A 26,219-nucleotide genomic window follows, 5' to 3' on the forward strand; every position below is an offset into this window, starting at 1 on the left:
TTTTTCTTTTTTTCGATAAATACCTTTGATGACGTCATATCCGGCTTTTTGTAAAAGCTGAGGCGGCACTGTCACACCCTCATTTTTCAATCAAATTGATTGAAATTTTGGCCAAGCAATCTTCGACGAAGGCCGGACTTCGGTATTGCATTTCAGCTTGGTGGCTTAAAAATTAATTAATGACTTTGATTATTAAAAATCTGAAAATTGTAACAAAAAAAATAATTTGTATAAAACGATCCAAATTTACGTTCATCTTATTCTTCATCATTTTCTGATTCCAAAAACATAAAATATGTTATATTTGGATTAAAAACAAGCTCTGAAAATTAAAAATATAAACATTATGATCAAAATTAAATTTTCCAAATCAATTTAAAAACACTTTCATCTTATTCTTTGTCGGTTCCTGATTCCAAAAACATATAGATATGATATGTTTGGATTAAAAACACGCTCAGAAAGTTAAAACGAAGACAGGTACAGAAAAGCGTGCTATCCTTCTCAGCGCAACTACTACCCCGCTCTTCTTGTCAATTTCACTGCCTTTGCCATGAGCGGTGGACTGACGATGCTACGAGTATACGGTCTTGCTGAAAAATTGCATTGCGTTCACTTTCATTCTGTGAGTTCGACAGCTTGACTAAATGTTGTATTTTCGCCGTACACGACTTGTTTCTCTTTTGTTTTTGTTGTGTCGTTCAGTTGAGGTTCAGGATTCAGGACATATTTCAGTCCCACCCATGCTATTGTTATAACTGCTGAAGGATTTAGCGTTATATTTCTTAGATATGTGAGAGGTCTTTCTTGAAGTAGAGGATTTCCGCTTATAGATTCACAGAATGTTGGCTGTTTTGTCACTCCTTGTACAAAACTTCATCCAACGTTCAAATATGTGTGCTTCAGACATTTTCTGTCATTCTCCTTCCGCTAGGTGGCAGCACCTTTCAATCCTCGGTCGACCAACAGCGTGACGATTCTCAGCACAGTGCAGCCAAGCTCCACCTTCGCTGCTCAGGCTTCCCACCCCTTCCAGCAACAACAACAACCACACCACCAACCACAACAACACCAACAACAAGCACAACTAGCCACCTTCACCCCCCAGCACACTGTGTCTGCTACACAACAGCTGGCAGCTTTCTCCGCTCAGCCCACCACTACCACTACTCTCACGTCTTTTTCCCAGCAGCCTTTGCAGATCGTATCCCAGCAGGGCCCTCAGCCAATCACCATCACCTTGCCCGATAAACAGCCACCCGCCATCATTCGCCGCACACCCACGAAAGCAGGTGATTGGGGGCTGTTAAGCAGAGCTGGATACTGAAATGGGGAGAGAAGATAGCTTATAGAAGTGGGAGGAAAGACGATTGAAGTAAGCTTATAGAAAAGGAAAGGATATTGGAGAAATATTTTCATGAGTGGGATTCTTCCGGTATATGCCGGAAATCCGGATTCGTAATGTCTGTGGTGACGTTTTTTGGGTTATACAAATCCTTCAGCGTCTGGGGGCCCCCAGACCCCCCCTTAAAATACTTCAGGATTCATGACATTTTTCAGTCCCACCCATGTAGCTTGGGGGAGAGGTGATTGAAGGAATAGCTTGTAGAAAAGGGAGAGGTGATTGGAGGAATAGCTTTTAGAAGAGGGAGGAAATGGGATAAGAGGAATAGCTTATGGAAAAGGAGTTAAAGATGATCAGAAGAATAGCTATAGAAAAAGAGAGAAGCGGATTGGAGGAATAGCTTATAGAAAATAAGGAAAGGTCTCTCAGCTTTTGTCTGCTTCTCTTTCCTTTCATGCAGTTTGTTGACTGATAGATGATTTGTCCATTTTCTGTGGCCTTAGTTGAGTATGTGTATGATGTTAATTATCTTCACATTTATTGGGGGTACATGTAGTTGGAAGATAACTATTCCTTTCTTTCTGTCTTTCACTTTCTGAGGGAAAGGCACGTGCATGAGGTGAGTTTCAATGAAAAATTGTCTGTCATTGACTTTGCTTTTTCGTGTGTGTGTGTATTTTTTAAATTTTTATTTTGTATTATTATCTGCACCAAAAGACTTAACTCAGACATTCATCTCATTCTGGGCAGGTCGCAAATCATCACAGTCTCAGGCGGCTGCCAATGCTAGCCTGGCAGCAGACCGCGCTGGGGCCATAGGGGGCGCTCGGCGCGGAACAAGGGGAGCTAATGCCGTGGAGGAGAAACGTCGGTCACTGCAGTGTCAGTACTGTGACAAGCTGTTCTCCAAGAACTTTGACCTGCAGCAGCACCTCCGGGCACACACGGGAGAGAAACCGTTCCAGTGCATCGTGTGTGGCCGTGCCTTTGCCCAGAAGTCTAACGTCAAGAAACACATGGCTACACACAAGGTAACATGAGAAGGATTCAGTCTTTGGCGTTACCCTGAAAGACACTTCACGTTTTTTTGTGTTCACTATTTTTTTGTTTATTAGAATTTAGTTTTCTATTACTGTAGTTTACTTCTGTTGGCTGCTTTTTGTTCCTTTCATCTGTAGGCAGGTTCCCTGTGCATGGAGAGATGGATGTAAAATATGCTGCTTATTGTTCCTTTCATCTGTAGGCAGGTTCCCTGTGCAAGGAGAGATGGATGTAAAATATGCTGCTTATTGTTCCTTTCATCTGTAGGCATGGAGAGATGGATGTAAAATATGCTGCTTTTTTGTTTGCTATGCCTTTCAGTGGAAAACAATTACCTGGTCTAAACTCATGTACTGTTTTGAGTTGATACACTTCAAAACACGCTTTCCAACATATGAATGGATCAGTGCTCTGTGATCTGGATTGTCTCCCAACGAAGAGAGTCTCAGCCATTATGATTATTCAAGCCAGCCGTTTCCCTGCACACACCTGTAATGTGTGATTATATGCCACCAGGTATGGCCAAGTGGCACCTCATCCACCTTACCCAAGCAGCCCCCGCCCGAAGAAATGCCAGAGGAAGACCAAGACCCCCCAGCCCCAGAGGAGGAGGAGGGTGAGGGGGAAGAAGAAGAGGAGGAGGAAGAGAAGGGGGTCGTCATTTCTGTTTGTGATCAGCAGCAGACTATGATCAAAGAAGAACCTGATGATGACAAGACTATGGTGAGAGTTTTCTCTGGAATTAGAGAGAAAGAACAAGTCACGTAAGGCGAAAATACAACATTTAGTCAAGCTCAGTCGAACTCACAGAATGAAACTGAACGCACTGCATTTTTTCCGCAAGACCGTACACTCGTAGCATCGTCTGTCCACCGCTCGTGGCAAAGGCAGTGAAATTGACAATCCAGAAAAGCGCGGTAGCGGTTGCGCTGAGGAGGATAGCACGCTTTTCTGTATCTCTATTCTTTTTAACTTTCTGAGCGTGTTTTTAATCCAAACATATCATATCTATATGTTTTTGGAATCAGGAATGGACAAGGAATAAGATGAAATTGTTTTTAATTTGATTTCGGAAATTTAATTTTAATCATAATTTTTATATTTTTAATTTTCAGGGCTTGTTTTTAATCCGAATATAACATATTTATATGTTTTTGGAATCAGAAAATGATGACAAATAAGATGAAATAGTTTTTGGATCGTTTTATAAACAAATAATTTTAATTACAATTTTCAGATTTTTAATGACCAAAGTCATTAATTAATTTGTAAGCCTCCAAGCTGAAATGCAATACCAAAGTCCGGCCTTCGTCGAAGATTGCTTGGCCAAAATTTCAATCAATTTGATTGAAAAATGAGGGTGTGACAGTGCCGCCTCAACTTTTACAAAAAGCCGGATATGACGTCATCAAAGACATTTATCCAAAAAATGAAAAAAACGTCTGGGGATATCATACCCAGAAACTCTCATGTAAAATGTCATAAAGATTGGTCCAGTAGTTTACTCTGAATCGCTCTACACACACACACACACACACACACACACACACACACACACACACACACACACACACACACACACACACACACACACACATACACCACGACCCTCGTTTCGATTCCCCCTCTATGTTAAAACATTTAATCAAAACTTGACTAAATGTAAAAAGTGATAGAGATAGACTAAGACTGTGATTGTGTGTCTGTTGCTATGTGTGTGTGTGTATGCATGTGAATGTATGTTAAAAATAGTTGACAGGCAGGTTCAGATGTGTCAAAGACTTTACTATTTTTAATAATTATGTTCATTCAATAAAATGTTTTTGTTATCTTGTTATTGTTTTCATACCGAGTTAGAGTCAGTAAAAGTTGTATTCAGTGGGGCTTGATAGGTAAGCATTAGCATTAAGAATTGATTAATCTCTCAGTTCCATGGATATCATTGCTGCTAAAAATAAATTCAATAAAAAAAAATCAGTTGGCAGCTACAGACAGAACTGGAAACACTTGAGTTGTAAGTACATGTAACTACATGGTACATGTAACTCCAAACTTTGGTGGGTTAAGTGGCATACGTTTAAAGTTAGATTACCAAAACATTTACCTGTGTTTCCATGGTTACAGGACCAGGTGGGTGGTAAGGACCAGGCCATGAAAGTGAGAGTGGTGGTGGACAACTCTTACATCTGCCAGTACTGCTCGCAGAAGTTCAAGACTTTCTTCATGCTCAAGTCGCACATGGTCAAACACAAGTCTGAACAGGTAAGCACGGGTAGGATTGCCTCTGTGGGTGAGTGTCTGTGTATTGTGTGTGTGTGTGTGTGTGTGTGTGTGTGTGTGCGAGTTGACATATATATGAGTTGTTCTTTGCTACTGGTCACAAGTGGGGGTCAGCTCACACGGATGCATTTTTCAATACAGTCTAGGGGAGAAACTGGTCACAAAGCACCCAGTACATGCCAGAGAGATAGGAGAATAGGCACAATCAAAGAAAATACCAAAATCATTCAATAGATATGGAAATATTAAGATTTACTGTGAAAATGCTAGCAAAAATGGCGTCCAAAAACGGGAACGAACACTTGGTGCGTCTTTGAAGACTTACCTCCCGTTCTGTGTTGTTGATACAGACCTGTTTACCAGTACGATTTGGGCGTATTTTGTACGCCAAATTATTATCGGTACGCAAATACGCGACACACGCACAAAATACGCCTAAGAAAAAGTCTAGAATACGTTTTCTGGTGTTGGTATGCTGATTACGGGATGGTACAACTGATACCGGTTTCGGTCGAAGGGAGATAACCATGACAGCGAGTCTTCAGCTGTGGAAACCTTGTTCAGTTGTTGGCACGTGCGATCGTCTGGACAATCGTGGCAAAATGAAGTGGAAAAATGTGCCCATTTCGGATGACTGTACCAAATCTAAACAGCAGAAGCAGCAGATTTTCTTGGAGAAATGTAAGAAAGAGCCAGGAATTGTGGAGTCTACTATGGGGAAAAGTCATGCACACTGCAAGTATTGTAAATCAGATTTCTCCGTTGCCCATGCTGGGAAATATGACATCGAACGACACTGCAGTTCCAAAACTCACCTGGACAAGGTTGCTGCAAAGAAATCCGCTGAAAGCTGCCAAGGAATTATGAAGTTCACTCCCGCAAACACCGCAAATCCTGCCAGAAGAAAAGGCTGTAGTCCGTGCTGAAGCAATGTTTTCTGAGATGATTGTAAAAATGAACTTGCCACTGTCAACCGCAGATGTTATTTCACAAACTTCATCTTTTCATTATCAATCTGTTAGGAAGACACTAGTTATAATGCTATAAACTGACAGGTAAATAAAATTGTTTTATCCCTGTTGTATTGGAAGGAGTTAAATTCTGAAGGTGTTCACAAGACATGCTATTCTTACACAAACACGTTTGCACCCACGCGTACATTTTCCCTAGCCCATATGGCTTTGCTTGCAAAGTACACCAACTTTTTGAAAAATACACTCAACTTTTTGGGAAAGTACTCTTGCCTCGGGTTTAGGGTAAACAGGTCTGTTGATAAGTCGTGTTTGTGCTGTTTTTGTTGAAATAGTATCTAATAAAACTGATGCAGTTCTTGAAATGTTATTGTTGTCTCTGTGAAATGCTAGAGTGTTCTGAGGCGTAATCTGCATACGGCTGATGTCCCATATAGGGTACCCCACTTCGATCAGCGTTTCACTCCAAATGAGCTTGATAGTAGAAAAGCAGATGCACTACCAAAACACTGCATAACAGATCTACAAGACTGAGCCAGAATCATTGAAATTTACTTCCTGTATAAAATATTGCAATCAAATTTGCTCACGCCGTCCCACATGCAACGCAGGTTACCTTCGCCTTCGATTCAAAGTAACTCCACGCTAACTGAATTACCATTGAAACGCAGATAACGAACTGATTCGGAGATTACACGCCACACATTTGTGATATTTTACACACAAATTTCAACTGTGTTGTTTCGCGATAAACAGCCACAAACAAACAAATGTGGCGCTGTCACGTCGCTTCGGAAGGAGAAACGCAGGTTACCAAGAGATTGTTTCCGATACCTGTCGGATTAAAATCATCGTTTTTCACGAATGAAGGCTCTTTGGCAGATCTGGTGAGTTGGAAACTGTCTATGAATGTTTCATTTAATGTCAAATGCGTACATTCTTGTCGATAGGAGGAGGGTGGACAAGCTCCAAGCTCTCATTCGCTCCACTTTGCCTCTCCTGAGGGCTTCCCTCCGGACGCTCGCCTCCATCTTGGGGCAGATGGAGTCCATGGCTCTCTTGGTTCCTCTGGGCAGGGTCCACAAACAGCCTTTTCAGTTGGCACTGAAACCGTATGTGGACTCTCCTCGGGTGGACTGGAACGCCCTTGTCCCTCTTCAGGGATGGTTTCAGTCCACGACCCTTCAGTGGTTAGACACGGAATGGGTCTGCAGAGGAGTGCCGATTGCCTTGCCTCCCCCAGACATGGACCTCTTCACGGATGCGTCCTTGCTGGGGTGAGGGGCACACATGGACCTACGTACAACGTCAGGTCTGTGGTCTGCGGAACAGAGCCTGTGGCACATCAACTTGCTGGAGCTAGAAGCTGTGGCTCTAGCTCTGGTCGAGTTTCTTCCCTCCCTTCATGCCAAGCATGTTCGTCTGTTTACTACAGACAACATGACAGTGGCAGCTTATCTCAACAAGCAGGGAGGTTCGTGGTCCCCGTCTCTCTCGAACAGGGCCTGCGAGATCCTGAAGTGGTGTTCGCAACACCATATCACGATCTCAGCCAGGTACCTTCCAGGGAGCCTGAACACTCTGGCGGACGCGCTCAGCCGCTCAGACAGGGTGCTTCAGTCGGAGTGGACGATCACTCACGGGGCACTGCTTCGCCTTTGGGGCCAGGTCCAAAGGCTTCTGGTAGACCTTTTTGCTACAAGGTTCTCAAAGAGGCTTCCAGTCTTCATAGCTGCCAACCCTCCCTAGAAAACCAGGAAATTCCCGATTTTATGTCCAGTCCCGGATTTTCCCGAATAGTGCAAAAGTTTCCCGATTAAAAAATTGTTGAGTATAGTTATATAATGACTGGAGTGTATTTTCAAGCGCCTGTACTCGGCGTAGTTTCACTTCTGAACTCTCGTTCAGCGCGAGGCTTCGTCACACAAACGCTGTGATAAAAATCGAAACTAAACGAGAATAGGCGAGATTTGTGGCTAGCGCATGCGCTTCAGTCGAATGTGGATGAGAAGCAGAAGAAGAAGCAGCAGCAGACGACCACAAAATGAAGAAAACAACGGTCCAGCGGCCGAAAGTCGGCCCGAAAGTTCTTGTAAAATTTCAAAAGAGTTACAAACAAGAGTATGACTTCATCTCCGAATCGACATGACGCGGTATACATTTCACGTTATGCACCAAGTGCCGCGAAGATATCAGCATCGGACATGGAGGCCGGTGTCACGATTTCATCTTTCGCCTGTGTACATATTTTCCCCTCGACGTATACTCAAGACTGAAATGTTGTTTCCTGGTAAAATTAAGAAGTGAAATTATTTATGGACGAAAAGCATGTCAGTTTCTTGCATGTGAAGAAAATTGGTGGTAAAATTTAATAGATTTCACCCCCAAAATCGAAGTCTTTGAAGCTTCCCCCGAAAGCGGCGTATGGCTGCCTGAATGGTGGGGTAAAAACGGTCATACACGTAAAAACCCACTCGTGCAAATTTGTGAGTGAACGTGGGAGTTTCAGCCCATGAGCGAAGAAGAAGAAGAAGAAGAAGAAGTCTTTGAAAACGTGTACTCAGTGGTTACGTCCCGTGAGTAAGAAGGAAAACATTTTTAGGATGAATCAAATTTCAAAGTTAAATAAAACAAATTGGTTGGACAAATTTGGCCCCATGAATGTAAGGTACACAAGGTCGCTCATCAGTACTATCGAAGGGTGTTTTTTTGTTCAGTGTAGAGTTTATACTGATCTATACTAGATCAGTCAACGAGGCCGAGAAGCGAAATATCAACACGGCGAAAGATGAAAACGTCACACCGGGGCCCGGGGATATTGAAGCTCATTCAAGAACAGCAAAACATGAACGGAACCGTCGAGAAGACGAGAAAGATTACCCAACTGTTCGCTTCAGACGTCGATGTTCGAACTATGAACGCTGATCCGTGCCAGTTATGCTGTTGTGAACCGTGATGGCAACAGCAATCTCCTTCATACCCCTGGAAGGTGTAGTGTGTTGTGACTTTTGGATTGTGAAATAAACTCAAGGAAGTAACTAACATGAACTATGATTAAATTACATATGCTTACTCCCAATCACATATAGCATTTGACACAGTCTGAGATGCTAGGTACTGAAAACGCTTACCCGTCTAACCAATTAAAGGGAAGCAACCCCATCACCAAAAAGGCAAACGTAGCCATGGTAACAGGCCGGAACCCCGGGAGTTACCTCCCATCTAGTGGACACTACGTCACTTCCTACCACACCAACTCATACTTCTTTCGGCAGCCTTAGAGAGAGGTTGTGGTATTTTTGCGCTCTGTGGCTACCTTGTGTGAGTTCGCTCACCTGCCGGCCACGTTACTCGTCTTCTCCCGTGCGGGCTCCTTTGGGTGAGCTCGTTCTTATTTGTTGTTTATTAACTTGTTCGCTGGTTTGTTGCTGGTTTTTTCGTCCTTTGGGACTTGTTTATCAGCGACGTTCAGCGTTGTCGCCATTTGCATTTTGGTCACTGTTTTGACTTTGATAGTTTGGCGTGTTTGCCTTTGTCTGCTTACTCTAGTAGTTTGCAGGCGTTGGTATTTTGTTGTTCTTTGAACATTGTGTGTTACTGAGCTTTCTGTCCGTTCGGACTTGCGTTTGTCGGTAATCTTTGTTTGTGTTTCGTTTGTTTGTTTAGTCAGCATGGCTGACTCTGATCAACGGAAAGAATAGTGGGAGTTTCGGTCGTAGGCCGTTACTCTTGGTAATAGTGCTAGCTCTGTGTGTTCTAGCGTTACTATTGTCTCCTCCTGGGCTTTGGCTTTGGAGCAGGGGGCGTTTGTGTTCTCTGTTTTACTGTCCCTCGTTTCAGAGATCCGCTTTTGGTGTACGAGGTGATGCAGCGCCCGGTTGTTTCCGGCAGCGCCGCATTTCCGCCTGCGGTGGGGGATGTGTTGTCACTTGCTTCGCTGGTCGTGCCTTCCGGTTTCCGGAATTCAGGTTCCTGCTTCACCGGTCTCCGCCTCCTCAGGTGGACTCTCAAGTAAGTCGAACTGGTCCGACGGCCCTGGTGACTGGACACTCCCTGCCGGGAAACAGTTCTTTGCAGCTTCACTACCTGCACTCTGCTGGTCGGCCGACACCACCTTTCGAGGCTTGGGGTTGTTGACCAGCAGCGGTGGCTTGCGGCCAGTTGACATTTTCCGCCTGTTTCAGGACCGGAATTCGTTGGCTGGCGGCGGCAGCCGTTTCCGGTTTCGGCCGGAATAAACTATAGGCTGGCCTTCGGGCTTTATGGCTTCCGGCTTCAGTCTATGCAGCTTTTGTTTCCGCTTTTGCGGTTTCGGCGGCTGCGTTTCCGGTTTCGGCCGGAAACATGGTTCCTCCCTTCCTTGGTCGTTCCGACTGCGGGGGTGGGGGGGGACCATAGGCTGGCCTCCGGGCTTTATGGCTTCCGGCCTCAGTCTATGCAGTCTTTGTTTCCGCTTTGGCGGTTTCGGCGGCTGCGTTTTCCGGTTCGTCCGGGAACACGGTTCCTCCTTCACTTGGACGTTCTGACTGCGGTGGTGGGTGGGACCGCAGACTGGCCTCCGGGCTTTATGGCTTCCAGCCTCAGTCTTTGCAGTCTTCGTTTCCGCCGTGGCGGTTTCGGAGGCTGCGTTTTTGGGTGGCTTGCGGCCAGTTGACAAGAACGCCTGTTGCAGGTTCGGACTTTGTTGACTGGCAGCGGCGGCCGTTCCCGGTTTCGGCCAGGATAAACGGTTCCTCCCTCGCTTGGTCGCTCCGGCGACGGTGACGGGGGGGACCATAGACTGGCCTTCGGGCTTTATGGCTTCCGGCCTCAGTCTATGCAGTCTTCGTTTCCGCTGTGGCGGTTTCGGCGGCTGCGTTTCCGGTTTCGGCCGGAAGCATAGGTCCACCTACACACGTACGCTGAAGCTGCGGTGTACGGAGGGACCGCAGACTGGCCTCCGGGCATTATGGCTTCCAGCCTCAGTCTTTGCAGTCTTTGTTTCCGCTGTGGCGGTTTCGGCGGCTGCGTTTTCGAGTGGCTTGCGGCCAGTTGACAAGAGCGCCTGTTGCAGGTTCGGACTTTGTTGACTGGCAGCGGCGGCCGTTCCCGGTTTCGGCCGGGATAAACGGTTCCGGTTTCGGCCGGAAGCATAGGTCCACCTACACACGTACGCTGTAGCGGCGGTGTACGGAGGGATCGCAGACTGGCCTCCGGGCTTTATGGCTTCCGGCCTCAGTCTATGCAGTCTTCGTTTCCGCTGTGGCGGTTTCGGCGGCTGCGTTTCCGTTTTCGGCGGGAAGCATAGGTCCACCTACACACGTACGCTGAGGCTGCGGTGTACGGAGGGATCGCAGACTGGCCTCCGGGCTTTATGGCTTCCGGCCTCAGTCTATGCAGTCTTCGTTTCCGCTGTGGCGGTTTCGGCGGCTGCGTTGTTTCGGTTTTGACTGAACGCTGGCTTTCTGAAGGTGTCTTTAGCAAGTTTGGTTTAAGCGACATCCTGGCTGTCTTTCAGGATTTTCTCTGGCCCCTTTCTGACTAGTTGGCAGGGGGCCAGTTCCTGGCAAGGGTGTTAGAGTGAGTTAGAATTTTCTTTCCCACCGGGCCCTTCATGCCTTTTTTGGGCAGCGGGCCAGTTTCTGGCAAGGTTTTTAGAGTGGTTGGATTTTTCTTTCCCACCGCCTTGTTGATGTTATCTGCTATATGTGATTGGGAGTAAGCATAATTATGTAATTTAATATAAAATTTCTAAAGTAAATTTTCATTTGATTAATATACTTACCCCAATCACATAGTGTAGGCCCGCCCGCCTGCCCCGCTTATGGTTTTTAGCTTTCTGAAAGCCGTATGAGTGGGTGTGGTAGGAAGTGACGTAGTGTCCACTAGATGGGAGGTAACTCCCGGGGTTCCGGCCCGTTACCATGGCTACGTTTGCCTTTTTGGTGATGGGGTTGCTTCCCTTTAATTGGTTAGACGGGTAAGCGTTTTCAGTACCTAGCATCTCAGACTGTGTCAAATGCTATATGTGATTGGGGTAAGTATATTAATCAAATGAAAATTTACTTTAGAAATTTTATATTTTGGTGCTGTTGTGAACTGTGATTGCAAAAGATATCTTTCCCGACCCCACACAATTGGACTGAAGATGTGTGTCAAGAAGTATGAAATACTGTAGAAGGAAGCTTGACGTGCATTGGTAAGTCACTACATCTACACTCTCTCCAGCTCATTCTTCCTTTTTTGTGACAATATTTGCTGCCAGAAACTGGCAATTATAATCCTCAGAATGCACCAGATTGCACCATTTTGCATCCTTTTTTTCAAAAATTTTCCGGGGGGGCATGCCCCAGGACCCCCCTAGCATTCTAGGCGTTTCGCGCCAAGACACTCATTCCTCCCTATTTTTATTTGGAAAAAGTTGGCAGCTATGAGTCTTTGTCTCGCCGTTCCCGGATCCTCAGGCATGGCAGACGAACGCTTTGGACTTTCCCTGGACGGGTCTGGAGGCGTACGCCTTCCCGCCGTTTCCGTTACTCGGCAGAGTTATCAGAAAGGCGGAGTTGGAGGGGCCGGCCCAAGCTGTTGGTTGCCCCCCTTTGGCCATCGCAGGCCTGGTTCCTGGACCTGCTCAGGCTCGCTCACGGTCCTCCCATTCCTCTTTCACTAGTGCAGCCTCGAACAGGCGTTCCACACGAAGAGCCCCAGTTGCTCAAGCTTCACGTGTGGAGGTTGTTCGGGACTCGCTGATGCGTGCTGGAGCATCAGAATTGACGATGGACTTAGTCGGCCGCTCACACAGAGCGTCTACTTCGTCTGTTTATGCTTCACACTGGAGGGCCTGGGCCGCCTGGTGTTCTGCTCGTGGATTGAACTCAGTTGCTCCTCGCTCCATGTAAGTTGCCAACCATCTTTCCTTCTTGTCCTTCCAGGGGGCTTCCGCTTCCTCTCTGAGGGTACGGAGATCAGCTATCTCAGCTACTCTTAGACAGATTGGACGTTCCATTAGCGTCAGCGGAGTCATTGCGGCAGTCATTAAGGGCGCGGCCCTTAAGGAGGCTAGATCTCGCTCTCCCACTCCTAAGTGGGATCTCTTTCTTGTGTTGGAATTCTTACGTTCAGCCGAATTCGAAGCTTTGAGCGACGCTAGCCTTTCCAATCTGACACGGAAAACTCTTTTTCTGTTACTATTAGCAACAGCCTGTAGAGGTAGTGAAATTCACGCCCTCTCTGGAATTCCAGAGGATATCTCGTATGAGTCGGACGGCTCAGTCTCTTTGCGATTTTGCCCGGAGTTTCTGGCAAAGAATCAAGCTCCGGAACAAGCCTCTCCTCTGATTCTTGTTAAGCCCCTTTCCAACGGTTTGGCTCCTGCGGATTCAGACTTGGTTAATTGCCCAGTTCGTGCCCTTGGCTTTTACCTTGCTCGTACGCAGCCGGTCAGGTCTAGCTCACAGAAGCTCTTATTCATCTCGCTCAGCACAGCAAGGGAAAAAGACATCTCTAAGGTAACGTTGGCCCGGTGGGTGTCTTCCCTTATCAGACAAGCATATGGGTGGAGCCACTTGAACAAAGCCTCAAAAGGGGGGCGCAGCCTGCCTTTCCCCTAGACTTGGCCCGAGCCCATGAGACAAGGGCTTGGGCATCATCTTTAGCCGTCTTGCGCTCTAAGAGGCTACAAGAGGTGCTGTCCACAGCTTTTTAGGCGCTCTGAAGATGTTTTTATTAACTATTATCTTCGGGACGTCTCGGCTGTCCGTCAGGATGGCTCTCGTGGACTTCCTGCATTGATTGCAGCTGGCCAGTTTCTGGCAAGGATTTGAGAGTGAGTTTGACATTTTTTCTTTCCCACCGCCTTGTTGAAGCTATCTGCTATATGTGATTCGGAGTAAGAATATGTAATTTAATCGAAAATTTTAAAAGTAAATTTTCATTTGATTAATATACTTCCCAAATCACATAGTTTATGCCCTCCCACCTGCCCCGCGTATGGTTTTTTAGTTTCTTTAAAGCCGTATGATTGTAGCCACGTGTACACTACATTGGGTGTGCACGTTAAAGATCCCACGATTGACAAAAGGGTCTTTCCTGGCAAAATTGCTTAGGCACAGTTAATAATTGTCTACCTATACCCGTGTGACTTGGAATAATAGGCCGTGAAAGGTAAATATGCGCCGAAATGGCTGCAATCTACTGGCCGTATAAAATTTCATCTCACACGGCATCACTGCAGAGCGCCTAGAACTGTACCCACGGAATATGCGCGATATAAGACTCATTGATTGATTGATTGATTGATAGAGGTAGTGACGTAGTACACACCACTGTGAGGTAACTCACAGAGTATGTGCTCATTACCATGGCTATTTTTAGCTCTTTTGGTGATGGGGTTGCTTCCCTTTAAAAATGTTAGATGGGTAAGCGTTTTCAGACCTTAGCATCTCAGACTGTGTCAATGCTATATGTGATTCGGGTAGGTATATTTATTAAATGAAAATTTACAATAAAATTTTCGATTATGTAAGAACCATGTGAACCAGTGATTGTTTCTTATGTACATCAGATACTACAGTATTTCTGCTTTATGAATCATTGAAAAGCTATATTTCAAAAACCACTTTTCCCCCTTTTTGTCACCAGTACTGAAGAACAACTCATATATATGTGAGTGCTTTGTTTTGGTATACTTGTTGGTTTTAGAAAATGTTATCGAGGAGATTGGTTTCAATGGAGATAGCAGTGCAGTGACAGCACTCTGTGTGTTTGCATGTTTGTGTGTGTATATTGTAGTACACAAAACATGTGTGATTATTGTTCTTTTAGTGTACACATGTGCAATGATTGTTCTTTTAGGTGTACAAGTGTGTGATGAAGAAGTGTGGGCATTCTTACAAAGAGTTGGAGTCATTCCTGGAGCACACCAAGACGCACGAGAACGAGATGTCGTACCGGTGCCACCAGTGCAACAAGTACTTTGCCTCGCTGTACGACCTGGGCTGCCACCAGTACTCGCACAACATCTTCCCCACGCAGGGCATCAAGCCTGGCCCGCGGTCAGTCTCTTGACCCTGCTTTTGTCTCTAACACACACAGATGCATGCATGAAGGCGCACACACACACAAGCGTGCATGAATCCACACACACAAAAGCTTGCATTCAAGCCCACACACACACACATGCTCACACAGACATGCACACACACACTCACACGCATGCATGCACGCAACACACAGCCACGCTTGCATGCACACACACACACACACACACACACACACACACACACACACACACACACACACACGCTTGCATGCACACACACACACACACACGCACACACATAGGTCCCAACCAAAACCCTATCCGATCTTAAAGAACATCATCACTGACTGTGTGGACAACATGTGTTTCAGACACTTTCAGTGCACCAAGTGCGGCAACAAGTACACCACACCGGAAGCTCTGGAGCATCACCTGGCGACCACCTCCCACCAGTACCCCTGTCCTCACTGCACCAAGAATTTCACCTGTGAGCGCTTCCTGCGCCGCCATCTACCCATCCATGGCTCGGAAGGTAAGAACATACCCTGACTGAATGATACATTTCACAAACAGCTCAGTATTTCAGATTTTATTTGGAAGCTCACAGACCATACTTTCAGTAGAGAGAGAGACTCAAAGAGAGAGAGAGAGGAGAGAGCATGTTATAGTATGTGCATGTAAAGCATTTAAGAATACATCTGAAAAATGCACGTCAAGTGATGTGGTGACTGCTGTGTTGCAGGTCAGTTTGAGTGCGTGGCGTGCCAGAAGCGCTTCAAGACGGAGCACTACCTCAAGTCACACCTGTTGATACACACGGGGGAGACACCGTACCCGTGTGACATGTGCAATGCTGCCTTCAACAGGAAGGACAAACTCAAGCGACACATGACTATTCACGAATCCATCAAGAAATACCGCTGCCCTTTCAAATCTCTCACGGGTCAGTTCGATAAGTTTAAAGCTGTTTCATTTTTGTTACCTCTGATTCCCCCCCACCTGTTACATGACCACCAGCAAAGAAGAACCCTAACCTCTGTTACTGTACCCCCATTTTAGATTTACCCCCTTTTAAAGACCTGATTGGACCGGCACGGTTGGCCTAGTGGTAAGGCGTCCGCCCCGTGATCGGGAGGTCGTGGGTTCGAACCCCGGCCGGGTCATACTTAAGACTTTAAAATTGGCAATCTAGTGGCTGCTCCGCCTGGCGTCTGGCATTATGGGGTTAGTGCTAGGACTGGTTGGTCCGGTGTCAGAATAATGTGACTGGGAGAGACATGAAGCCTGTGCTGCGACTTCTGTCTTGTGTGTGGCGCACGTTATACGTTATATGTTATATGTTATAAGCAGCACCGCCCTGATATGGCCCTTCGTGGTCGGCTGGGCGTTAAGCAAACAAACAAACATAAAAGACCTGATTTTCCATAGATTTTTGGTCTTAACCCCTTCACTGCCACAGTATAACAGCATTTTGGTATTGCTGTGCGCCAGGGCAAATTTTGCTTTCATTGGTAGGTTCACTAATCTGTTCACTGCTCAATCATTTATTGAGATATCTCTTAGATCTTTGGCATGTGGTTTGCTTACACCCTTGGCTATTATGTGATAACATGATCATTGGACTTTGTTTGTGATTGTTATAGTAAAAATTGATATAATGACCATTTTTGTCAAAAATTACAGTTTCCAAACTTTCACACACACACACACACACACACACACACTGCAGCACGTAAAACCGCAGAAAACACAGCTAAAACTGGTGTCAAACATCAGGTACTCACATTAATTACAGCCCATAACAGTATTCTTCTGTGTGGTAATCCATATATCACTTCTTGTAGAGCTTCCAGAACACTGTATCATTTGAAAACTGGTCTACAAGTTGATGTCCGACTTTCGGCCGCCATTTTGAATCTTATAGATCGGAAAAAACTTCTAAAAAAGTTTTCACCACGTGGTACTAACTTATCTGAATGGTCAATGGGAAAGAACTGTGTTTAAACCCCTACAAGAAGTTGGACAGTGGTTACCTCCCATTTAGTTTTCACAAATGTCCTGAAAAGTGCTGATGTAAATGCCACGTACCTAGTACGTTTATTGGCGTATGACAAACCAAACATGACCACGTACCTAGTACGTTCTGGGCAGTGAAGGGGTTAAACAGGAGGTTCCACTGTACAACTGTACTAGTCTTCATCCATGTATCCACGGTGTGATGTTTTAGGGTGTGTTGTGACCATGTTTGTTGTGTGGCTGTGCAGGTTGCCCCAAGGAGTTCAACCGTACAGACAAGCTCAAGTCTCACATCATCACGCACAGCGGCATCAAGCCCTTCATGTGCTCAGTGTGTGGCAAGGGATTCAGCCGGCGCCCTCACATGCTGGAACACGAACGTGGACACAAGTCGGACTACCGCTTCAAGGTGTGTGGGCCGGTTCTTTACACACATACGCACACACACACACACACACACACACATGTGCACACACATTCAGGCATACATACACACACACACGATTAACCATGCATATATACAATGATATATGAATTGGCGCATACATATACACACATTTGCATGGAAACACGCACGCACAGACACATAATTATAAACACTTAGTCACACAGGCGAACACACTAAAATGCATACACAGATGTATACACACACATACATAAAAGTGCAAATGAAACCCTGCTTGTGTGTGCAAACACAGACTGACAGAAATACACATACACACAGACAATGTGTCTAAAATGTTTACAAGTACAAGCAGTGTTTTGATTGTGGGTGAATGTAGGTAGAGGTTATATTAGGAGAAATTATTATTTTACCATGAAGCATGTCCACCAGAGAGACTAAAGTACTCATCACGTCTTATCAAGACAAGAACAGGGTTTGATGGAATTTTACTGAGAGAAATGTTTTGAATGTCTGTCAATGTGACACTAGCTCAGATCAACAAGATATTTCACATGGAATTTTATTCTCTGTGTGTCAGTGTGACAAGTTTTGATCAACAAGATATTTCACGTGGAATTTTATTCTCTGTGTGTCAGAGTGACACAAGTTGTGATCAACAAGATATTTTACGTGGAATTTTATTCTCTGTGTCAGTGTGACATGTGCGGACGAGGGTTTTTCCGAAACAAGCTGTTCATGGAGCACAAGTGCCAGCCTGGGCGCATGTCGGAGCCTCAACTCTTCAGGCCGCGAAGACGCCGTAAGATCGGGCGGCCCAGGAAGCGAGACTTTGTTTTGGTGGAGGAAGACACGCTGCGTGATGAGGTGCTGGGGGTAGAGGTCAAGCGACATGGGCACGGCACGCCGGGGCTGAGGTCGGCCAGCGGTATTCACCTGCAGAGTCCCCGCGTGGCCGCTGCCATTGCAAGTCAAATGAAGGGCGGTGCAAGGTCACGAGGGGTCAGGTCTATTGTGGAGGTTGCTGCCGACACCAGAGTGACTGCTCTCAAGGAAAGCCCTCTGGATGAACAAGGGGAAGCAACGGCTGCAGCTCACCTGGCGCAGTTAGCTACCCTGAATGACAAGCAGCTGGTGCAGCAGGTAATGGGTGTTCTTTGTTGTTGCTATAAGTTATCACAGAAAACTGCAGGAGCACTATTGGTCTCGGATATTTCCCGATTAGAGATCTGTAGCACTGTGTCACGTTTCAGTGGAAGAATTGTGCCCCTTGGAGGAAGACATGCACTACTTATTAGTGGAGACAGGCAATCAGGGGGTCACAGTGAATAATGATGTGCGTGTAAGGCAGTGTCGGCTCCATATGATTCCCTTTACTTCTGAGATATACTCATCAGAGTTCACTATTCACCAACAGCCTTCCACCACCACAGAGTATTGCCCTCCTGTGTTTTACTTTTCTTCACTGATAGCATGGACCAAAGTTTTGTTATCAAGTAAAAGTTTTTGAAGGAAATGCAGAGATGATCTCATCCTGAACTCAGGTCAGAATGAGTTACTTCCCTTTGGGTCGCCTTTGTTTTCCTTCTCTGGAGAGGAAATCGATTTTTTACATATTTAGAGCTTTTCGTAATGTGTTATTGATATAAGCAGATTCGCGATCGTCAATAATGATTTTTCATGGTGTTGTGTAATTTTTAAATTTAGGAAGGAATTGTTATGTAAGACACTTTCAAGCGAGCTATCTTTCGCGGATGTATTTACTGTGCAAACAACTCTAAATATGGCAAAAGTGTCACATGATAATCAACTTTGTCACGTGATCATAACAAAATGGCAACGGAGCGGACAACTTTTTCTGTAACCAGTTAGGAGTGATGCAACAATATCACGGTCTCCTTCCCACAGCAGTCTCAAAATTTTGACTTGTTTTGACCTTAGAATGATGTCTTTATCATAACTGTGGAGAACAGAACGGAGATCACTGTCGAAGTCAGCCATTCTACAATCACGTTCGTCTTTCGTCTGTTATCAGCAACATTAGCGAAAAACATATGGGAGATAACTCTGTATTCTTGTTTTGATAGATTTCCCTTTAATGCGCGTAGTAATTATTTATCCCGTCAGAGAGACCAGCGATAGCGTGGACGGATGATTATCAGAATGGAGATGATCTATGAAAAAACATATGAAATAAATTTTAAAGATATCGGTGCTGTAGTGGATTTTTGGTGATTTTTTAAAAATAGCTATGGTGTACACACTGCTTGGACAGGTTTTACAAAAAAAATTGGACCATGGCATTGGCAATAGAAATGAAAGTGTTAAAAATAGTGAAATGAGAATTATCGGACAAAATTTACGAAGTGGTTTTGTTTAAGTATATCAGGTGAGCTGGATGATAAGCAGGTGATAGACCAATGTGTGGTACACCTGACAACAGCAGTGATGTGTGTCATGATGACACTGTGTGTTATAGGTGTGTAATGATGACACTGTGTGATACAGGTGTGTAATGTCACTGTGTTACAGGTGTGTAATGATGACACTGTGTGATACAGGAGTGTAATGAATTCACTGTGTGTTACAGGTGATATCAGGTGAGCTGGATGGCGGGCAGGTGATGGACCACTTTGTGGTACACCTGACTGAGTGCAGTGACGGGGGGATGGTACCCACGCTGCACACTGCCCTCACCCCCGTGTCCCTCCAAGCGGGGCTGGCTGCCGGCACGCTGCAGCCAATCACCATCATCGAGGCCACACCTGTCCAGATGACAGGGGCAACCGCCATGATGGAGGCCGGGCTTCCCGTCGTCGCTGTCTCCCAGGGGGCAGAGGTCATGGCCACTCAGGTACGTCTTGGTCAACTTCTTCTCTTTGGGAGAGGAGTGGGATAGACGTTTCTACCTGAGCAAAAGTTTGGCTGACATCATTTGTAGTTATCCTGATGTTCTCTTCCTTTTGGGATCTTTTCCTTGGCGAGTTTTAAATAACGTCTACAAACGTCATTCATGATTTTCCAACTGATGTTCATAATTATCTTAATGGTCTTTTGCTTTTGGGGTATAAGTATTTATGCAGTAACAACTTTGATAATGACATTCATAATAATCTTTGTTTTTGTTTTATTTCCGTGCACATCACTGGTGTTCCTTCACTCACCTGAAAAGTTAGGAGAGTCTCTTTAATGCTATTAATGTGTGTAAGGTAAGCTGGCTGCAGACACAACAATTCACATTGCGGTTTTTTTTTCTTCCATGCTCCTCTGTCCGTTTGTTTTGGTTTGTGAGTCATGACATCTAGTTCTTCTTTCTGTTCTATCGTCTGTCTTCTTCTTTTTCATTAATGTTCCGAAAGAAGATCCCAGGGTCAAAACGTTGATTTTTGATTTTTGTCGTCTTCGTTCACAGTACATTATTTTTGGGTCTTTTTGTTTTCTCGGATGGTAATGAAGCTAGAGCTCTGAAACTTGACACACTTTGTGCATTGCAGGTGGTGATGGCAGCATCAGGGTCAGGGGGTCAGCAGCGACAAACGTATGTCACTTGCCCCACACAGCTGGTGGACTTCACGTCGGGCGACCCCGTACTGCAGGGCACCGAGAGTCTCCTCAAGGCATCGGCTGAGATCCTACAGACAGCTCACGTTGAGGGCACCTCGCTGCACAACTAACTGCAGGGCACTGAGAGTCTTATCTGACTGCAGGTGAAACTAGCCCATCAATTGACTGAAATCCGTCAATCTGAAAATAAGTCTGACGGAAATTCCGTCAATCCGCAATTTTGAAAAAAACCAACAAATTTTTGAGAAAAAAAACCACCGAACCTTGCGAAACGCGTTTTCGAACTGTGAACCGGTTGCAGTTTGCCCGGAAACGGAAGCGCTTTTGCCCGTGCTCGCGGTAAACCCCGTAGGTGAGGTTTCTTTGCTTTCGGATTCGTTCTGCATCACGATAAAAAAAAAAGTTCTCTCGCGTTTTGGCAGGCATTACGAAGTGGTGACACGATTTCTGCGACAAAGATGCCGGTTTTGACGGAAAACGCATGGACAGATCTTATTGATGCTGGTCTAGCCAACAAATGGCGATGGGACTGGTTGGAGTTCATGAAACTAAAACTGTGTGTGATAAGTTTGGTGCTTGAAACTCAAGTGCTTTTCCTTGTGAACTTTGCACTACAGTGGAACCCCTCTCTAGCTACCTTGAAAATGTTGACAAAAATCGGTCCTTATGGAGGGGGGTCCTTACAGAGGGAGGGGGCGGGGTCAGGGGGCCACAAAGAAAGTCACCTCAGATTTTCTTAAAAAAAGAAAACAGAGAAGTTTGAGTTGCTGACGACCGTTTCCTCAAGCAAACTGCTTCGATTTCATGTTTGACATTGTCCATGGTGTCCACCAGTTCCGGTGCATGTACTACCCTCAGATCTCAGTACCCTGGCCAAGTTTCCTCTCAAGACATCAAAGAGACCGCGCCATAGGTTAAACTCCCCATAGGTTAAACTCGGTCACTGACCCGGGTGCAGGAAGTGTTTCCTCTCTCAAATATGAAAGGGGAACCACCTCTCGTAGCTAAAACTGGGTCAATGACCCCTGGGAAGAAGGTCAGTGTCTATAAACAAGGCCACCCAGCTATCACAATGGACCTGCCTTTGATCTCGATGATTGGTTTGTGATGTTTACTCAGCCCACCCAACCATCACACCTCTCAGCGGTTTAGTGCCTTTGCGACGGTTTTAACTGGTTTGTCAGTGATGCGTTAGGCTGACTGAGAGTCTTGGCTTTGTCTGACCACAGGCTACTATAGTAGGAGCGGGGACGTAGCTCAGTTGGTAGCGCGCTGGCTTTGTAGCCAGTTGGTCGCTATCAGCGTGGGTTCGATCCCCACGTTCGGCGAGAGATTTATTTCTCGGAGTCAACTTTGTGCAGACTCTCTTCGGTGTCCGAACACCCCCGTGTGCACACATGCGCACGAAAAAGATCCCACGTTCACAGCAAAAGTCTCAGGGCTTGGAAAACACGAAGACACGCATGCATCATCTCTCGTCTCCGATTATCATGATCGTATTTCGATACTTTGACGAGAAAAACCCAATGCTGGTGTGTCGAAGAAGACAGCCACAGCGGGCTTGTTCGAATCAAAGTATCACACCATATCTTCAACGTATTACCAATACCTGTCCCAATATAGACCAGTTGGTCTAAGAGGACGTTAAACCCTAATAGTCAGTCAGTGGACGATACCTTCGCCTGTGGTCTGACAAAGTCGTTGCACAAGCTGTTAGGTTGGTCCTTAGACGTTTGAGCGGGGTGGTCGCTACACTGGTGACAACTATATAAGGAAACACATCGGTTAAAAAAAAAAAGGGTCGTTGTGGCGGGGTAGTCCTTAGAGAGGGGGGGTCTTAGAGAGGGGTTCCACTGTATAAGAGATGCTACTGCTTAGTTGCTACTTCGTGCAGTGCTACATCATGCTGTTTGCATGTGTGACATTCTGTTTCATCATTTATTTCAATGCCTGTCTGGCAATGTTTGCTTCTTATAATTTAATATTTCGAACTTTTATTTCAGTTGTTCACTTTCTATTTCATGTAGTATGGCTGTTGTCAATGTTAATTGTTATCAATTGTGTCGTTGTGTTGGAAGATGCAAATGTGAAAGGATACCAAAAAAAAATGATTACTTTTCTGAATTTTTTTAATTTTGTTTACCCTTTTTACCATATCATTAGAATCTGAAGGTATTTTTTTGACCTGCATGATAGTGTATTTTTTTGCCAGGAAAGGCCACAAAATCACAATGAATAATGCAAAAATTCGTTTTTGGCCGGGGGGCAACGCCCCCCCTGGACGCCCTAACGGGGCCCTGCCCTGGACCCCTGCCTCAAAAAAATTTCAGTCAATTTGATTTTCCTAGGTTTCACCCATGCAACTGACTGCAGGGCACAGAGAGTCTCCTCTGACTGCAGGGTGTCCAGTCTCCTCAAAGCGTTGGCTTAGTAATCAGGCATGGTTAACTCTCAGATGTTAGGCCACTTTCAGAGGTTGCTGTGTCAGCTTCCAGATGATTACAAAATAATTTAGACTCGGAGGAAGAGAAAAGCTACCCCAACTAAGTTATTTTTGTCCAACGTTTGACTGCATTCACCGAGAGTACAATGGCTTTCAGCAAAAACCTTGACACTGTTTGAATTGCATTCAGTCAACCCAGGGCTAACATATCTAATTCAATGGACTTCACACTTGTGCCCGAGGCACTGAATTGCAATGATTTTCTTCAGACAGGAAGACAGTCAATGTGTTTGTGTGTGTGTGTGTGTGTTTGTGTGCAGATAAGAGAGAGAGAGAAAGATTAAATAACTTATGTGAGAAAGGGAGAGAATGGAGGGCGAAAAAAGTTACAAAGATACAGAAGAAGAGATCGATGATATGTGCATTTACTGACTATCTGTGTTATATTTCTTACCAAGCAGGTGTACTGAAGAGAAAGAACTGTGTTCAGGCATTTGCCTGTAAAATTCATCATCTTCTTTTTCCTTTGTTTTACATTGTATGACTGAGTGTGTGTGTGAGTGTGTGTGACTGTGTGTGAAGAGGTCAGGTATATATGTTAACTCACTGACTGGGTGACACACATAGTCAGCTACAAACATGGCTGCATCTGCAACCTCAACACTGGATAACGACACATCATTTTCTCAGGCCAACATTTATTAAATTATTTTGTTTAATTAACCTTCGCCCGACCGGGTTATCGACTACACACGGAAGACATCAAACAGGGTTCGTACAGGTCATGGAAAACCTGGAAAGTCATGGAATTTGATTTTTAATTTTCCAGGCCTGGAAAGTCATGGAATTTCAATTCAAGCCATGGAAAGTCATGGAATTTAACAAAAATAAGAAAGAAAAAAAAAATTAACCTTTAGCACGCCAGCGGCGATTTTTGTCGCCCAGCCATTCGCCCCCCTTTGCCAGCCAGTGGCGATTTGCGTCGCCAGCACAAGGCTTGTTCGTATGACCAACTTCTCGTTCGTATTTGCATACGAGAATAACGGTATTTTTAACGGCACTTGAGCCAAAGCGAGGCTCACTTCCTTCCGTTATCTCGTCGTGTCGTCTGTGCTGCATTTGAGTCAGTTTCGTCGAAGTTTTCTGGTTTTGTTTTTGCATCGATAAAGTACTTTAGCGCTTCGACAAGCAAGATGGAGGATGATGAGTTTGAAACTTTCTTTCAAGTTGTTTCTTGACAACAAAAAGTATGCGGAATTGGAACGAATTACCGAGGAAGATCTTCGCAATGAACTGTGTATCGCTGTGAAAAAAATGACAGTTCGTCAAGTCACAGTGACGGTTACGAAACGGAATTTACGAAAGTGCAGATAGATACAAACAGTGGCTGGTCCAGTTTAGTGAAATGACAGGACCAGCAAACATTACCGATAATCTGACTGCGTAGCAAATGCTTGACTTGCTTGTGGAAGAGACACTGCGTAGAAACTGACTCAAATTCAGTGCAAAGCAAGCCAGTGTCAAAACTGGCAGTGACAAGACGTAAAAAGTTTGCGTGTTCGGAAATGGCGACCTGTGGATCTAGTCATGGAAAATGTTATTGAGGCTCATGGAAAGTCATGGAAAAGTCATGGAATTTTGTTTCTAAAAAGCAGTGGGGACCCTGCTCAAAGAAGGAAAAATATGCATACCCTTCCGTAGACCCATGCTTTCCAAAGAAGCAAAAACGTGCATCCCCTTCCGTAGACGCCGTGGTTAAATTTCCGCGAGAAGTAATTAAATTAAATTATTAATTTAATTATTACCGTGCGGACTAAAGCTTCTCAAAAAAGGAAAAACGTGAATACCCTTCCGTAGACGTCGTGGGGCCGTGTTGACCCACATTGTTATGTATTAATTTTGCTCCACGCGACTTGCTTATTAATTCCAAAATTAAACCGATCGTAGAAAATGATGTTTAGAGCCAATACCTGAAGGTTTGTGACTTCTCTCTCTAGTTTTTATGTAAGTTCCTTCAGTTTGAGAAACATGGGTCCGCACGGCCCCACGATGTCTTCTGTGTGTAGTCTAAATTTGACCTTTGTTTTTTTAATTACTTCTCGCTGAAATTTAATGATCTTTTAGGACATGAGAGCTTTTTAGGTGTCTGAGGCATTCTTAAAAGCTCATTAAAAAATTCCAACTGGTTTAAGAGATATTTGCAATTAAACACCCTTCTGGGTCCACACGGACCCACGACGACCGGCGAAGGTTAATGTTTAGTTCTAATGCCAAGGCCCAAAAAATAGGGAAGACAATTAATTTAATGTATATCCTAAAAATAACAACTAAATTAAAATACTTTAAATTAAATTCAATTTAATTTAAAGTATTTTAATTTAGTTGTTATTTTTAGGATATACAGTGGAACCAGCATGTAAGAAAGTCAAGGGGAAATGTTTTTTTGCTTTCTTTTATTGAGGTTTTTCTTATCAGCAGACTCCGGATATAGGAAATATTTAGGCAATTTCTTTCTCTCGTCTGAGGATATTTTTTTCATCATGATATTTTTGGAAAGCATTACATTATATGCCCCAGGCAGGCTTGTGAATGTGCATATAGTAATTATAAATGTTTTTGTTTTTAATTTCATGTCGGGTTTCGTATGTGTGTCAGACTGGAATCTTGTGTTTGGGATGTACGTAACAAGGGAAACAAGGGTCGGTAGGAGCTTTGGGTAATTGCTGATAGATGTGTTGCCTTACAGCCAGGTTGCGCCAAACTTGACTGGAAAGCTTCGGTCACACCAACCCATCATATAATTTGGCAAAGTATGCTTACTGTTGACCGGATTTCAATGCAATAATCATACTGTACTTTATGTAAATTTTTTTTTAAAAATCAGCATTTCAAACAGTATGATGTGGGAGTAACATGTTCACACACACACACACACACACACACACACACGGAAGCTCACACAAACACCACAATGATTCGTCATTGTAATATAAACCAAAAAAACCATTGATTTTAAACTGTTTTAATACGTGTCTCTGCTCTATGATTACTGCGGCTTGTTTTAAGTCTCAAAACATTCCCCCAGTAAGCGGTAGCCGGCGGTTCATACCCTTGCAATGTCAGCCACAAGCGTTATT

At 44.8% G+C, this 26,219-nt stretch overlaps 1 protein-coding gene across 2 annotated transcripts in view; it reads left to right on the forward strand.

Moving 5' to 3' along the window:
- Positions 1 to 23,592, forward strand: part of LOC138972436 (zinc finger protein 341-like) — a 37,877-nt gene extending 14,285 nt beyond the window's left edge. For both annotated transcript variants that reach the window (XM_070345092.1, XM_070345096.1), the window contains exons 6-16: positions 935 to 1,292; positions 2,096 to 2,376; positions 2,903 to 3,109; positions 4,511 to 4,648; positions 14,470 to 14,669; positions 15,028 to 15,188; positions 15,399 to 15,599; positions 16,921 to 17,081; positions 17,772 to 18,218; positions 19,666 to 19,929; positions 20,570 to 23,592. In XM_070345092.1, coding sequence (XP_070201193.1) covers positions 935 to 1,292; positions 2,096 to 2,376; positions 2,903 to 3,109; positions 4,511 to 4,648; positions 14,470 to 14,669; positions 15,028 to 15,188; positions 15,399 to 15,599; positions 16,921 to 17,081; positions 17,772 to 18,218; positions 19,666 to 19,929; positions 20,570 to 20,749 — 2,598 coding nt within the window. In that variant the 3' untranslated portion in view covers positions 20,750 to 23,592. The remainder of the gene's footprint in view (positions 1 to 934; positions 1,293 to 2,095; positions 2,377 to 2,902; positions 3,110 to 4,510; positions 4,649 to 14,469; positions 14,670 to 15,027; positions 15,189 to 15,398; positions 15,600 to 16,920; positions 17,082 to 17,771; positions 18,219 to 19,665; positions 19,930 to 20,569) is intronic.
- The last annotated feature ends 2,627 nt before the right edge of the window (positions 23,593 to 26,219 follow it).

This window comes from Littorina saxatilis, linkage group LG1 (genome assembly GCF_037325665.1).
Source record: "Littorina saxatilis isolate snail1 linkage group LG1, US_GU_Lsax_2.0, whole genome shotgun sequence".
Classification (NCBI taxonomy): domain Eukaryota; kingdom Metazoa; phylum Mollusca; class Gastropoda; order Littorinimorpha; family Littorinidae; genus Littorina; species Littorina saxatilis.